Source organism: Lepidochelys kempii, chromosome 2 (genome assembly GCF_965140285.1).
Source record: "Lepidochelys kempii isolate rLepKem1 chromosome 2, rLepKem1.hap1, whole genome shotgun sequence".
Classification (NCBI taxonomy): domain Eukaryota; kingdom Metazoa; phylum Chordata; order Testudines; family Cheloniidae; genus Lepidochelys; species Lepidochelys kempii.
Genome location: NC_136381.1, coordinates 91,437,403 through 91,454,755, shown reverse-complemented (window position 1 = coordinate 91,454,755; position 17,353 = coordinate 91,437,403). Strand labels below are relative to the sequence as shown.

General features: G+C 38.5%; 1 protein-coding gene across 3 annotated transcripts in view; it reads left to right on the top strand.

Moving 5' to 3' along the window:
* The window catches only part of SPIRE1 (spire type actin nucleation factor 1), a 172,854-nt gene that overhangs the window by 102,116 nt on the left and 53,385 nt on the right, over nt 1-17,353 (top strand). For all 3 annotated transcript variants that reach the window (XM_078851582.1, XM_078851580.1, XM_078851581.1), the window contains exon 4: nt 748-873. In XM_078851582.1, coding sequence (XP_078707708.1) covers nt 748-873 — 126 coding nt within the window. The remainder of the gene's footprint in view (nt 1-747; nt 874-17,353) is intronic.

Genomic DNA, 17,353 nt, shown 5'->3' with positions numbered 1-17,353 from the left:
CCTGAGCGGGCTCCATGCTTACCGTGGTATGGCGTCTGCACAGGTAACTCAGGAAAAAAGGCGCGAAACGATTGTCTGCCCTTGCTTTCACGGAGGGAGGGAGGGAACGGGGGCCTGACGATATGTACCCAGAACCATCCGCGACAATGTTTTAGCCCCATCAGGCATTGGGATCTCAACCCAGAATTCCAATGGGCAGCGGAGACTGCGGGAACTGTGGGATAGCTACCCACAGTGCAACGCTCCGGAAGTCGACTCTAGCCTCAGTACTGTGGAAGCGCTCCGCCGAGTTAATGTACTTAATGCACTTAGAGCATTTTCTGTGGGGACACACACACTCGAATATATAAAACCGATTTCTAAAAAACCGACTTCTATAAATTCGACCTTATTCCGTAGTGTAGACATACCCAAAGTTTTCCAGGAAGTGACGGCGTCTTTTTGAATGTCTCCTAATCTCTCCTTCACTCTCAGAACTTTTCCTACAAAAACGAAAAGGCAGCAGAAAAGTAAAGAAATGTACTTTAATTGCTGCCTGAAATTAAGTGCATCTCTATTTTAGGTTGCAGAATCTTGAAAACAATGTATAATAGAAACTATCATTGGTTAAAAAAATAAACTGACGTAAATATGTCCAGGGAACATTTGGATGCTACTCTGTAAGTACAGTCGGTTCCTACCTGTGTTGTGTTAGTAAAAGCAGCTGTGTATGTGTCTATATATAACAATTTTTATTTTCCTCCCTAGTTGTGTGCTGCCCATCTACCAACCCGATCAGAGGCGCCAAACCACTATCAGGCAGTATGTCGGGCACTGTTTGCTGAAACAATGGAGTTGTACACATTCCTGGCCAAAATTAAAAGTGCAAAAGAGGTAAGCAGTCGGAGAGAATTTTCTGTTGTTAATTTGGTTACTAGGGGAGTGAGTACTGTGAAAAACTTTCTATTTCCGATCACCAGTGACAATCCAATGGTAGAGAAAATTATTTATAAAGTGGCCCTACAATTAAGCTTTCTGTTTTTTGTCCTGTACCCGTTAATCATGGGTATTTGATAGAGGTTAGCATACTTTCATGATAGACCATGACCCATAATGTGATCAGGAAAACAAACATACATTTCCTGGAAACAAACATTATGCTGGAAAACGATCCCTCACTCTCACAGACCTTGGGAGGCAGGCCAGTCCTCGCTTACAGACAGCTCCCCAACCTGAAGCAAATACTCACCAGCAACCACACACCACACCACTAACACTAACCCAGGAACCAATCCCTGTAGCAAACCTCGTTGCCTACTCTGTCCCCATATCTACTCTAGCGACACCATCAGAGGACCCAACCACATCAGCCACGCCATCAGAGGCTCATTCACCTGCACATCTACTAATGTTATGTATGCCATCATGTGCCAGCAGTGCCCCTCTGCTATGTACATTGGCCAAACCGGACAGTCCCTACAGAAAAGAATAAATGAACACAAATCGGACATCAGGAATGGTAACATACAAAAGCCAGTAGGAGAACACTTCAATCTTCCTGGACATTCTGTAACATATTTAAAAGTAGCTATACTTGAACAAAAAAACTTCAGAACCAGACTTCAAAGAGAAACTGCAGAACTAAAATTGATTTGCAAATTTAACACCATTAATTTCGGCCTGAATAGGGACTGGGAGTGGCCAGCTCATTACAAAAGCCTTTCCTGGAATTGATACCACCTCATCTGTTATTGGGAGTGGACTGCATCCACCCTGATCGAATTGGCCCTGTCAACACTGGTTCTCCGCTTGTGAGGCAACTCCCTTCTCTTCATGTGTCAGTATAATAATGCCCGCATTGGTAATTTTCACTCCATGCGTCCGATGAAGTGGGTTCTAGGCCACGAAAGCCTATGCACAAATAAATCTGTTAGTCTATAAGGTGCCACTGGACTCTTTGTTGTTTTTGTGGATACAGACTAACACGGCTACCCCCTGATACTAAACATTACTTTATGCTTTTCATGTTGCCTTCCTGCTCTCTCTGCCAATGACACCAGGCTCAACATTCTATTTGTCTGCTTCTCCCATAAGTGTCTTCATGCTTTCTTCCACGCTGCTCCTAGTGGTTATTTTCCTGAGCTGGTCTGGAAGGGCGCTCTCCACTTTGCATTCAGATCGCTTCTTCTGTGTCACCTACAAGAAATTAACTGAATAAATTATGGTGAGTTTAGAGAGCCAATAGTGGACAGTTATATGTAAATCAACACATTGTATTGTGTTGATAGACACAATATAGTGTTAATAACAGAGTCACCGCCTTGACGTCTCCACCTGTTTTTATGACCCTTTCCTCTATACTTCGTTTATCTTTCTTGGAACAGTAGTGGGTAATTTTTATTTTTACTCTGGTCCAAAACTCTCAAATAATCTAGCTAGAAAGTATACATTGATTATGTCTTTAGCAAATCCCTAAATATTCGAGGCAAAAAGCTTCCCCACAGTTTCTTCCTGTTCAAGTTGGATGAGTGAAAACGTTTCCATTTGCTCATGCTCAGTATAACAGCTGTTCATTAATGTAATTACTGAAGACTGTATTACACATTAATTGCTTTTTGTCCCCCTAGATTAGGTACAAAGCTGACCACAGTGAGCAGTTAGGCATTTTCAGTATATGCCTATATAGAACATTACTTTTTTATTTAAATATTATAGAAGTACACAAATATATACATCAATATACACACAGTAATACTTTTGTTTTAAACTTGTAAACTATTCAATCACCCTGTAAATTAGAGTGTATACTGTGAGATGAAAAATACCGTTTGCCTCTGAAAAGGCTATTAGGACTTGATCCAAAACACATTTAAATCAATGGAAACAATCCCACTCTGGGTGAAATTCTGGCCCTACTGAAGTCGATGGGCTATTAAAAAACACTGAAAGTTGCTGAGAAACACAGTTATCGTTGTCTTACAAACAGCTGTAATAATAGTTAAGGTTTGAAATCCTTATAGGTGGCTTAGTTTTATAATCCACATGGTACTTGCTCACTGCTTTTATCAAAGTGTAACTTCAGAAACCCTTCAGTGGTTAAAAAAAATCCAAAGGACATAGAAAACAAAATAAGAGCCATGAAGAAAATATATATTAATATGGAGTGCTGTATATTTCTTATTGCCATTTATTTCTAGCTTGTACCTGTGCCAGAAAGGAGTTATATGATCACCTTAAAGTTGTGCCAACAAAAACTTTATACTATCTTCATATATTCTTTCCCTACCTAGAATGTAGTGGCTTCACAACTCATGGGTAATATGGTGAACTCAAGCAGAAGTCAATAAAATGTTTTATGTATCCTCTCACCATCGTATATTCTATTTGGCTATAGATGTGCATGTAAGTGTATGTAAAACACATTATATAGTATAGAGGCTGTATTGGCGTGTGTTTGAGGTGGCTACGTTTATTCACAAGTGGTGCACCCATCAATTGAGTTACACACATTATCCCAAATGAATGTTGGCAAAATCCCTTACAGGCAGGGAGAGACTTTCATTCATGGAGAGAATGAAAAATGTGGAGCTATATATTTAGAAGGGAGATTCATAAGAGGGGACATCATAGAGAGAAGCAGAGAGAGTAGAATGAAGCCAGGAATGGTTAACTGATGTAGGAGCGGAAAGGGAGACGGAAACTTTTTTAAAATATTATGGAATAGTAGCAGCTGTTCAGTAGTTAGTTAGGATTCAGGCTGGCTTTTCAGTATAAACCTGATTTATCCAACCTACCCTAAAATACATTGAACTCCCTAAACCTTTTATCTTATTCCATCGTCGAGTTTTTCTGGGGAGTTTGGTAATTTTTCCCAGCTTATCATTTTGTTGGCCTGTCTCCCGCTCTTACACTACTAATGCCACTCCTTTTCAGGTGCTCAGGGGAGTAAGGATGACCCTTGGTCCACCAGTGATGCCACCTGCTAGTGCTTTTGGTCTTCAGATGGGCCAGGCCTTCTCAGCCCCCTAACCTGCTACTTCTGCTCTCTGGCTCTTAGGGCTGTGGGGGAAGAAGGGGAAAATATTGCTAATTTACCCCATCCTACACTGTGTGCTTTTATTTACCACAAGAAGTTCACATACACAGAGGGAATCGCCCCCCTCCCCCCCGCAATACCAGCAAAAAATGCATCTTATGAAACACACAATAACCATAGCTGTGCTATGGAATCAACGTTAATTACAATGCTTGGTTAAGCTAAAGTGAGTTATATTAATACAGTGTAAACATAATCAGTATGCTTAAAAGTAATAACACAAGAACACGTCCTTTCCCAGGATGATCCAAAAGTTAGAGATCTCCCTTGTGTGAACAGAGTTAGATAAAATATAAAGTTAAACATTCTTTTTTGGGGCGGGGCCAAGAAAAGATAGACATAGCAGAACTGAACTTCTGTTATGCAAACATAGGAAGAAAGGAATTGGTACACTGTACCAGACCTGTGGTAGGCAAAGGTAGGCCAGTACCCTGTCTCAGACAGTTGCCAGCACCAGATGCTTCAGAGGAAGGTGTAGGAACCCTACAGTAAGCAGAAGTGGGATAATCTGCCCCCCCATATTAGGCCACATCCTGATGGCTAATAGTTAGAGAGTGGCTTAAGCCCTAATGTATGAGGTTTAGTATCACTTCCAAAATTAATTGTTAATTGTCTATTCTTGATAGCCATATAAGTGTCCAATCCTTTTTTGAATCTTTCTAAGTTCTTGTCCTGAAGGAATTCCTGTGGCAATGAAATCCAGTTGAATTATACACTGTATGAAAAAGTTTCTTTTTATCGATTTTTGAATTTGCCACCTTTTAATTTCATGGATTGTCCCCTTGTTCCTTTGACGCAAGGGGAACAGATATTCCTGATTTGTCTTCTTTATGCCATTAATTATTTTATCTCATTCGTTGCCTTTGTAAAGTAGACAGTCAGTTTTTTCTGTCTCTCTGTATATTTCAGTCTCTCCATCTGAAGAGATATACTTCTGTAAAGCTCTACCTAAGCAAATAAGTATAAAGAATATCTATTATTTTGTTCCTTTATTTTTCTTCTGTTTCATTTCAAGTAAAGATTCTAATGGGTCAATTAATAAAATAGCAAATTGTTAATAATATCTATATATTCATGACTACATCTGATAATGGGCTGCAGCTATCTAAGTAATTTTTGAGTGTGTTTCTTCTTAACAATGTTTAATGGATCATTTATTTAGAAAAATAGAGACTGTAGGTCCTCAGCCAACTTGACCTTAATAGTCAATTGGTCGGAAAAGCTATTAAAATACAGTGCTACACAGAATGTATGCTCTGAGAGTAGGATTTAGTGTACCCTAACCTCTTCATAAAGGAAAGAATCTTCCTGTCCAGTAAAATGAATTCCTTTGAGGTTAGTCTTCCATTCAGTCTCTGATTGGCAAGGATCGGAGTAGATTTTGCTGTTGGCATGTCATATGAATAAAAACTTAACATCATCCTAGTTAAAACTGCTAACTATTCAACAGTGGTGGAACTTACACGTTAAATGAAAACATTCCACCTGCTGTATCATTATTTACTTAAATTTTTTTGTGGGCACTGGCGAAATGTGTGTTACACTTTTTCTGGCTTTTACCTCTTTTGAGAGAATATAGTGTGCTCACTCTGGAATTCCTTGCATTGCTGCTACAGTTCACTTCATCTGATGCATGCAGTGGAAAATACATGCATCCAATGAAGTGAGCTGTAGCTCATGAAAGCTTATGTTCATAAAGCTTATAATATTTAAATAAAGAAATAAATTTGTTAGTCTCTAAGGTGTCACAAGTACTCCTTTTCTTTTTTGTAAATACTATGTGTTCACCATTTGCCTGCGTGTGATATTCCTCAGGGTACAAACTGAACCACTGAGTCCCCTTAACTCTTCAGCTTGGGGTGCCTCTTACACTGCTTTGCTAGTGAAACTCAGCCTCTCCAGGTTCTGCTTGCACACAGACATATAGAGTCGCTCCCAGAGGGATAGCTCAGTGGTTTGAGCATTGCCTGCTAAACCCAGGGTTGTGAGTTCAATCCTTGAGGGGGCCATTTAGGGATCTGGGGCAAAAATTGGGGATTGGTCCTGCTTTGAGCAGGGGGTTGGACTAGATGACCTCCTAAGGTCCCTTCCAACCCTGATATTCTATGATTCTATGATTCAAAATTACATGAATGCTCTCCCAGCCACTCATGAACTATATACAGGGTGACACCCGCTAATTCTTAGCCCCAGCCTGGTACCCCAGAAATGTGCATCTTGCACTGTTGAGCCCGCTACTGAACAAACCAAGCTCATTAATTTCCTTTGATGAAATGATGGATTATTATAGTGCTCCAGCCTTTGTTAACCTGAGTACATATTGCCAAACATTTCAACCAAAACACACTGGTTTAGACAAATCAATAAAACATGTTTATTTACTAGAGAAAGATAGATTTTAAGTGATTATAAGTGATAAAGGCATAAAAGTCAGAGTTGGTTACAAAAGAAATAAAAGATAAATCCGCAATCTAATTCCTAAATATTACCAACCTATATAAGATTTGAAAGCAAAAAGGTTTCTCACCCAAAAGCTTAGAGCAGTTCATACAAACTGGAACACCTTCCAGCTAGGACACACCCCTCCCTCCCCCACACCAACAGTTCAGTGATGCTCCTATTGTCTTTCAAGAGATCATGATGCTGTGAGTAGAGATGTGGGAGGAGAGGTGAGGAGTAGGTCACTGTCTCTCCTTTTTATACTGGAAAAGTCTTTGCTTGATCATGGGGTCAGCAGTTCCATTGCGTATGTACTCTGCAGGCTGTCCTTCAAGTGAGTTGTAAATGTCTTGTTTACAACTTCCCTGCTGGTGAATCTCTGATGAAACAGATAATGACTCTTTAGCTCCCTGCAGGTGTGCAAATGTGTCTTTGTCTCTGAAAAACTAGTCTGAGCCTGCTTTTCTAACTTTGTTACATGCTAATGTAAGATCATTATTATACAGTAGAATCTCACAATTTTACATACATAGTTGCTGCACATATTTTACCAGGATAATAATGTTCAGTAGGTTGTGAGTTTTGAAATGATATCTCTCAAGGCATACTTTATACACCATATATCATAATCATATAATAGAGGTGAACCTGAGGTACAAGGTGTCATATGGGGTGTCACAATGGGCACAATTGATTTCCTTTCTGACCTGCCCTTTAATATCTGTGGCCTTATTTCTGAATAGTGGGTTGATTTTACCAATAAAATGCATGAAAAAAGAAATTCCTAATTTTGTAGCTTCTGCTCATCAAGGCCCAGATTTTTAAAAGGTATTTAGGCATTGTTTCACTCAGCATTGCAGAGGCTAGTTGGTTTAGTAGCCTAAGAGTATGTCTATATAGCAAAGAAAAACCCATAGCTGGCCTATGCCAGCCGACTTCGACTCATGGGGCTCAGGCTGCAGGGCTGTTTCATTGCTGTGTAGACGTCTGGGCTTGGGCTGGAGCCTGAGCTCTGGGACCCTCCCACCATGCAGGAAGTCTACACAGCAATGGGAGCGCCCCGCAGCCTGAGCCTTGCAAACCAGAGTTGACTGGCACAGACCAGCTGTGGATTTCTAAGTCTCATTTTCAAAAGTGACATAGGCCTGTAGGAGCCTGTGTCTTATGGAAAGTCAGTGGGACTCAGGCCCCTAGGTCACTTTTGAAAATGAGTCTTGGGCTTCTAAATAAATTAGGGATTGCAATGCTGAGCAGAGCAGTGCCTAAATACCTTTTAAAAATCTGGGCCCAGATCTTTAGCCAATTTGATACCTGTCGTGCTGTGTACAGCTTACCTAGTTGGCTGTTCCCATGAGGGCAGCTGAACTGCAGCAAAAGCTTAAATACCCTTGCATAGTGGGAATTTCTACAAGCTTTTAATTATACCTCTTAGGAAATCTTTCCAGTGGATATTAACCCTTTCTAGCAACATTAAAAAAATTAGGAATTTGTAATCATCTTTATCACCTGTTTTTGGACACAGAGTCTTCATTTTCCCATTACATTTGACTCTTAAAGTGAAAAATGGTAGGTGTTTCAGTCAAAAAATTTTCATGGTCATGGTCTTGAATCGCTCTCTCCCCTTTAACAGAGCAGCATGTAACCTAATAACACCACCAGCGGGGTTTTTATAATTTTGCAATAACAATTTATTAACAGTAAGTGAAGCAATTAGCTAAGTTGTTTACTCAAACTTAGATCCAAAGAACAACATTTCTTCTGTTCCACACTGTCAGCCCATAGAAATTTACCTTGGAGAATAAACATTTTGGATCAAACAGTATATTTACATAATATTCTATGTTGTACTTTAATTATGAATGTTATAGAATATTGCTACAGTTACTTTCCAGAAACTCAAAATCCTTGCCAAATGTTTCTCGACTTGATCCCCTGTGTAAGTTAATGAAGAAGAGCCACTGAGATCCACCCAAGACTTCAATTTGGAGTCTGCCAGTGCATTTGCTGAATTGATAAGTAAGGGATCGCAACTGAGCAACCCTTTTCCACCTCTCTCCACACTAGGGCATGTCTTCTCTACTCCCACTCCTACTGTCTTAGAAACAGATGTTTTTGATATGATATTCAAAAGTCCTATAGCAGCACAAAGGATAAGAAACATTTTAGTGGCTGAGTCTGCAAACCTTACTCTCATGAGTAATTCAATTGACTGAAATGGGAGATACTCAAGTGAGTAAGGGCTGGAGGCCCAGTCCATAGGGCTTAAGTCTGATGTTTGATAATTGGGTATGTAAAATCAACTATTACCCTTGGGCAGTAACCTCTTTTATATGTTACATATTCTTACATCAGAGATCAGATGTGCAAGTCTGTTTTATCTGTTTCCCAGTTATCAGTCAGTCACTTCCATCAATAAAACAACCTCTAGAAATGGAGAATACATACAGAAATTATGATTACATTTTTAAACTGCTAAAGTGTAAACAAGCCCAGGAATCATACCCCTATTTATGAAAAGCTCCTTGAAATGTTAAAATGTAGAGACCATTTAGAGGCCATTGTGTTCGTGATTCTTTGCTGTTGTCCTGACATGTACATTACACAACCTTCCATCTGTCACTGAGCAAAGGAAAGTATTTTTCATTAACAATAATAATTGTTCTTGACTGTTTTAAGTAATGCAAAAATAAATGTAAAGACATCTATATATTTATTTACTCAAACTGCTAGAGAATTGTGTGTGAGAACACAACATTTCAAAAAAATGCCAAATGCTTTCGTTGTTATAAAATGAAGACTGTTGAAATGCTTAATATTCAGACTTCTGGTGTGTAGCCTGCAAATCTGTTTCCTAATTTTCTGAATGAATGCCCAGTCTATAACATGTGAGTGAGATTTGTAGTGTGGGTTTGAGGGCTTTGGGTCAGCTAAGATAACCTCTTAATATTTTCCCCCTCTAAAACGGAAGTCCGTCTGTGCTGTGATTTTAATATTATAGCAAAAATAGCTTCCTCTGGTCTGTTTCCCAAGGGTAAGCACAAATGGATACAGCAGCTGAGGTTATTCATACGGATTTCAATTAAGTTCTGACAAACGCTCTATTTTATTCTAAGTGTTTTGGTTTGCATAATTTGTGATTGATTTCTAACCCCACTGATCTTGGCTGATTGAGGAGGGAGGTGATACAGTTAATTCAGTCTAGAGGACTTGGCATGTATGTCCATCACAAGAAATTGTTCCTCTGAGCAGTACCCAGCGTACAGAGAAGAGTTAAAGGAAACCTTCATAACCAATGTTTGTAAGGTCAGAACATTTCCCATTTGTGTATGTTGCTAAATTCCAGTGTCTTCTAAATTTATAACAAGGAAATTACATAGTATTTCATTGTTTTTCAAAACACTGAGAAACTCAAGTCTTTCAAAAAAAAAAAAAAAAAAAGAGTACCTGTGGCACCTTAGAGACTAACAAATTTATTTGAGCATAAGCTTTCGTGAGCTACAGCTCACTTCATCAGATGCATTCAGTGGAAAATACAGAGGGGAGATTTATATACACAGAGAACATGAAACAATGGGTGTTACCATACACACTATAACAAGAGTGATTACTTAAGGTGAGCTGTTACTAGCAGGAGAGAAAAAAACCCTTTTGTAGTGATAATCAAGATGGGCCATTTCAGCACACCTTGCAAACAACACCTGGCAACTTTCAATCTTTTGAGCAATTAATATGACGTGAAACTTTCTATATATTAATTCCTAATGTGCATACTGCCATGATATCTAGGTGCTGAGTAGCCTTCAAGCATTTTGGCAATAGGATTTAGACTTGCTATCTTTTCCTCTTCTCTTTTCCTCCCTCGTTTAGCTTGTTTGGTATTGTTTTGTTGTTTGCCTTCTGGGAGACCGAAGCAGATTATTTTGTAGTTCCATTAGTGGATGAAGGTCTGCTTTCCATTGTGACTTAAAACCAATAAGTCTGCTTCGTTCTGATCTCCTATAAAAGAGAGCTCAGAGCCATCTCCTGAAAGTATCTTGCCTTCTGTTCCTGGGAGATTCTACCTAGGGACTGACAACCAACAATATCCCTGATGATCGTAGTTGCTGTATCACAATGTCCAAGGATTACGCTAGTTTTTTTTTTGGCATGGCATTGCATTGGGAGCTCAAGTTCAGTTGTGTGTCCACTGTGATCTTTTGATCCTTTTCAGAGTCACGGCTTTCCAGGAGACAGTCCTCCATTCTGTAGGTGTGGGCTGAATTCTTAGTTCCTGAATGTATGACTTTGCAATGGGCTATATTAAAACACATTTTGTTTGAATGGTCCCAGCCTACCAAATGATCAAGATTATTCTGTATGACTACCTGGTCCTCATTATTTTTGACTCTGGGTCATTTGGTGTGTCCTTTTTTATTGACATAAAATCAGCACTCTTCCAGTCTTCTAAAATTTCCCTGGTATTCCAAGATTTATTGAAAACTAACATCAGCAGGCCAGAGATCTCCTCAGCCTTCTCTTTTTGGACTGTTGAGTGAAAGTTATTTGAGCCTACTGATTTTAAAATGATCATTCCAGTAGCTATGCAGTGTAGTTGTAACCGTGTCGGTCCCAAGATTTCACCTCGTCTCTCTAATACCATAGTAGATGTTGTTTAACATTTGGAGTGAAAGGACAGAGTTTCTTTCTTGGCTGGTAGCCTTTGCTGTTACAGCTCTCCAGCCCTGTCATGGTGTGATTTTACCTGGACTTGGCCTTCCTCAAATAGAAGCTTCCTCTCTTACTATATTGTGTAGGGACTAATTAGATGGGTGCCTTATTTTGAAGGTGGTCCATCAGTTAGTCAAACCTTTTCTCTCCTCCTGATTCTTAGTGCTAAAGAGAATCAGGTTGGAATCTTATAACATGGTGGGATATTTACCATTTATGCCAGTCTTGCTGCCTTTGGGTATAAGCCAGCCCAAAAAACCATGTTAAAGAACAGAAAGCTTTAATGGTTGCTAAAATGGGTAATTGCTGCGGGTATTGTTCAACATTCAAAGTAAAGATTAAGCAGCTGGAATATGTTAACTTTGTAAAAATAAATGCTTATTGAAGGGAGTAGCAGTCTGACTGTTGTCAGTTTGTTCACCAAAGTTAACCTTGGTTCTGAGGAGCAGGAGGAGAAAGCATTAGGATGATAATTTATAATTTTTGCAGGCCTTCAACAAAAGTTTCCAGTTTAAGAGAAAACAAGGCATTTACAGTTCACAAAGACTGGCATTGAAATCGTTACCACTACTTTGCATTTGATGGAGAAATGGATGAATACTTGGACTTCATTACTGATATAAATGCAGAAGTAAATGTAAATGAGACTTTTCTGTAATATTTCCTCTTTTGGGGAAAGGACTTATTGCTTTTTAAAGTAACAGACTAATATCACTGACAGCTGCAAAGCACATACAAGTTTCCATACACACGTTTTCCCCAGTTGTCTATAAACCACCACATCTGGTCTCCAGTGGAGATAATGCTAAGCTGTCACCGCATTGTGTGGTCGTTTAAGGATGCCTTCAGATGTTCACTGGAAAGTAGGTTCAGACTGCTGTGTTTATTTGCTATGTAATGTGAACAATATTCACACACAGAGGTAAAGGAAGTGTTATTGAAGTAGCACACTGTTTTACCTATGTTTGTTAACCATTTCAGGTACTAAAGCCTAATAAATTTAATTAAAAAGAAAACAATTTATGATATGATAACAATCTTATGTTATTTATAATGTGGCTGTGCACATGAATTAAAATTAAAAAGTATGTTAGCAGATTTTTTCAGTGAAACAAGACCGTATTGATTATATGCATCATTTACACACATACACACACACACTTGCATTACCTTCAATACAGTGTAGAATGAGAAGCTACTGAATGCTCATTCCCTTGGGGATTATGACTTCATGCAAATTTAAACAGAATTTAGCAGGTCCCATATGGGCAAGGTAGTTATCATGATTTGCTGTCAAACTGGGAGGATGTATCTTTTGGAGCCCCACAGGGGTCTGTCCTAGGTCCAGTGCTTTTCAATATTTTCATTAATGACCTGGATAATGGAGTGGAGAGTATCCTTATATAATTTGCAGATAACTTCAAGATGGGAGGGGTTACATCCACTTTGGAGGACAGAATTAAAATTCAAAAGGATGTTGAAAAATTGAAGAAATGGTCTGAAATCAAGAAGATAAAATCTAAGAAAGACAAGTGCAAAGTACTACACTTAGAAAGAAAAGATTATAAATACACCCACAAAATGGGAAATAAATGGTGAGATGGTAGTACTGATTAAAGGAATCTGGAGGTTATGGTGGATCACAAATTGAACATGAGTCAACAATGTGATGCAGTTGTGAAAAAGAGTAGTATTCTGGGCTGTATTAACAGGAGTATTTGTATGGAAGACCCAGGAGGTAATTGACCCACTCTGCTTGGCACTGATGAGTCCTTAGCTGGAGTGCTGTGTCTAATTCTGTACATCACACTTTAGGAAAGATGTGGATAACTCAGAGCATCCAGCGAAGAGCAACAAAAATGATAAAAGGTTTAGAAAGCCTGATCTGTGAGGAAAGGTTAATAAAATTGGGCAGGCTTAGTCTTGAGAAAAGAAGACTGAGGACAGATCTGATAACAGCCTTTAAATGTGTTAAGGGCTTTTTTTAAAGAGGACTGTGGTCATTTGTTATCAGTGTCCACTGGAGATAGAACAAGAAATAATGGGCTTAATGTGCAACAAGGGAGATTTAGGTTAGATATTGGGAAAAACTTCCTAACTAGAAGGATAGTTAAGCTTGAAATAGGCTTCCAAAGCAGGTTGTAAAGGTTTTTAAGAACAGGTTGGACAAACACCTGTCAGGGATGGTCAAGGTTTACGTGGTCCTGCTTCAAGTGCTGGATTTGATGACTTCTGGATTTGATGACTTCTTCCAGCTCTAAATTTCTATGGCCCCTAGTTCTTATATTATGGGAAGAAGTAAATAACTTTTCCTTATTCACTTTTTCCACACCACTCATGATTTTATATACCTCCATCATATTCCCCCTTAGTCTCCTTTTTTTCCAAGCTGAAAAGTCCTAGCCAATTTAATCTCTCCTCATATGGGACCCATTCCAAATCCCTAATCATTTTAGTTGCCCTTTTCTGAACCTTTTCTAATGCCAGTATATCTTTTCTGAGATGAGCGGATCACATCTCTACGCAGTATTCAAGATGTGGGCGTACCATGGATTTATATAAGGGCAATAAGATATTCTCTATCTTATTCTCTATCCCTTTTTTTAATGATTCTTAACATCCCTTTTCCTTTTTTTGAATGACGCTGCACACTGCGTGGACGTCTTCAGAGAACTATCCACGATGACTCCAAGATCTCTTTCCTGATTAGTTGTAGCTAAATTGGCCCCCAGCATATTGTATGTATAGTTGGGGTTATTTTTTCCAATGTGCACTACTTTACATTTATCCACATTAAATTTCATCTGCCATTTTGTTGCCCAATCACTTAGTTTTGTGAGACAGTTCTTCACAGTCTGGTTTGGCCTTAACTATCTTGAGCAGTTTAGTATCATCTGCAAACTTTGCCACTTCACTGTTTACCCCTTTCTCCAGATCATTTATGAATAAGTTGAATAGAATTGGCCCTAGGACTGACCCTTGGGGCACATCACTAGTTACCCCTCTCCATTCTGAAAATTTACCATTTATTCCTACCCTTTGTTCTCTGTCTTTTAACCAGTTCTTAATCCATGAAAAGAGCTTCCTTCTTATCCCATGACAACTTAATTTACTTAAGAGCCTTTGGTGAGGGACTTTGTCAAAGGCTTTCTGATAAGATAGTAGAGTTCAGCTCAAACTTTCACATGAGGATTGGCTGCTCGTATGGTTCCCATCCCAGGACTGCTCAGCCCAGCTCCTCTTTCTAGAGATCCAATCCCACCTTGCTTTGTGACCGGATAGAGTAAAATTGTTTCAGTGAATCAGATGAATCTAACCTTTTCTCAATAGGACCAACACCTGCCAACACCTGGGATGTTTCAAGCAAACACTGTCAGTCTGCTAGGGTACATCTGCACTGCAATAAAAAACCCGTGGCACCAAGTCTCAGAGCCTGGATCAATTGTTTCGGGCTTGGCCAGTGAGGCAAAAAATTATAGTGTAGATATTTGGAATCAGGCTGGAGCCTGGTTTCTGAGACCCTCCCAACTTGCTCGGTCTCAGAGCCTGGACTCCAGCATGAGCCTGAATGTCTACACTGCAATTTTAGGCCCTGTAGCCTGAGCCCTGCAAGCCCAGGTCAGCTGACGGAGACCAGCTGTGGCTATGCCATGGGTCTTTAATTGTAGTGTAGACTTACCCTTAGAGACATTCTAAGAGAGGAGGAGAAAGGACATACTTTTAGCTATACTTGGAATACATTGGACTAGATTAACTATTTGGATGTGGAGCAGTGAGGTTTGCTTTCCTGTGTGTCTAATTAGGCAAGTCAAAACCACAATCCTTTTTCACAGAACTATTGAAACTAAAATTATGCCTATTCTTGGAGGACTTCTTGAAGCTTTAAATTTGCCAGGATATTTTCACTTGCAGTAGTTTTTATTTTGTTTAATTTTTACCATTAAAACTATTACTCTGTAGCTAAGACTCTATTAACTGCCATACTCAGCCCACATCAGAGCTTATTTACAGGCTAAAAACTTATACTCTGGTCTAAGGTCATTTAAAAAAAAAATCATTTCAGAAATTGTAGGTTATACAGTTAGCAGTATCTAACTCTTGTGTCCTTAAATCACAAGCTATTTTCAATGGCACTGGCTTATGATAATGCTGGGTTCTACTGATAAAATCCGTGTTAAAAAGAAAAGAAATTTCATTCTTCACAAGAGTGTTGTAACTAAAGGAAACAAATGCCATTGGAAAGTCTTAGGGTGTAGTCGACGTCCATGAATGAGGCAAGCTGAATTTGAACCAATGAGTGAGATCACTGAATGAGATCAGAGTTGTCAGAACAACTAGAAGCACCCTTATATCTTCTACCCAAAACCCTCCCCTGCCCTATACTCACCCCTGATTTTCAGGACTTGGCCATTAGATTCTGTGTCATATAAGTTGTATGGATTTTCAAAAGCCTGCCTATAATGTATGTAATTAAAAAAATGGGCCAATAATGGTGTTAAGAACTTGGATGTAAAAATAAGTCTGCTGCTTTGTCACATTAAAGGTAGTAGTAAGCAATTGCTATCCTGTACTCTCCCCAAAATCCTCTGTAGCAAAATGATTTTTAAAAACTCCAAGGACTCCTGTGAGATGGCTGTCTGTCCTGTAGGATCTCTGAAATACATTTTAATAGCTACCTACACTGCTTCATTGAAAGATTCTTCTGAGGCTTTGGGCAAAGATTTAAACTGTAGCAGTTTCAGTGTAATATATAATAAACAGAAAATTATATTTTTAAACCTTTTTTTATACATTTTGTAAAAAAACAGACCCAGACTCTCTTTGTTGATTGCTCCCATTATAGGGAATACCCAAGTATGTTATGTTGGTTTAATTACGTTGTCAGCTCAGAAGAGAGGACAAATATTTCTGTGCTACATACATAAATAATTTAAACATTTCCAGATCTGTAACCTATTGATTTAATCTCCTAACATAAACTCAAGAGGTTTACTGAACAAAAGTTTGGAGCCAGTTATGTTTCATGAAAATGCATGAATAAACAATTGGAAAAATTTAAATAAAATCCTGTTAATGTGCAGTTCTATTCTGAAACTATCTGTAAACATGGAATAGTGAGTTTCCATGTTTGTGTCTCAATGATTCCATTTCAAAGGCATTCAGTTTACAAGCAAAAAGTTCTATATAAATGTGTGATTTTTATGTATGATGTGAATATATATGAGACTATTTCCATGAGTGCAGAGTCCATACATTTAAATCTTGAATTGCATCTCTTTGTTTGTTTTAATGTTAAGTGGTCTAATAAACCCACTCTGTGACCTACTGTAGCATTCAGTCATTATTCTTATTCTAGTCAAAGTCCGAAAGTTTGGCTCTTTATTAAGAAAGCTTCACCTACATTGAGGAGGGACATTTTCTTTTTTTAAACTTTTTATTTAGTCGTTATTAACATACATGAACTTTCCACACAAGTATTAAGAAATCTTATTAATAACCTGTATTTGTTATCTTTAAAAGATCCCTTGGTGATTGGTCAAGTTCTTATAATTATCTGTGTATTTATTTTTTTCAGATTCCAAAAACCATATATTTTTAAAGTCTGCTTCATGTAAAACTGTCATGTTTTCCATTGAGAAGCATTCCTAGACTTGGTTTCTCTATACTACTAATATTGGGGGAATCTGAACAAGCTATCATGCATCTGGCTGCTAGTAATAATTGTGATATCAATGGGTCCTTCCCCAGGTCGATAACCTCCTTTGGGCTGTAACCTAATATTACTGAGTTCTGTGGGTAGTCTGTCTTTAGCTATCTTGAAATTTCTATTTGTTTCCCTCCCAAATACTATTTTCTTATGTTATTCCCGCCATATGTGCAGAAAAGTCCTATTCCTTCACATCCTCTTCAGCATTTATGAATCTTTTTTATATATATAGAAGGGTACCCTTTCATTAACAATATGGGAAGTCTAATTTCTAATTTGCTGTACATGTTCTGAACACGTTGCTTGGAATATCCACCATGTAAATTGTGAAAGATGAATAGACACAGAAGGAAACCATATTCTATTAAACCTTTTCTACTTTATTTCAATACAGTTTTATGTTCTTATACAGCTTATTTACTATA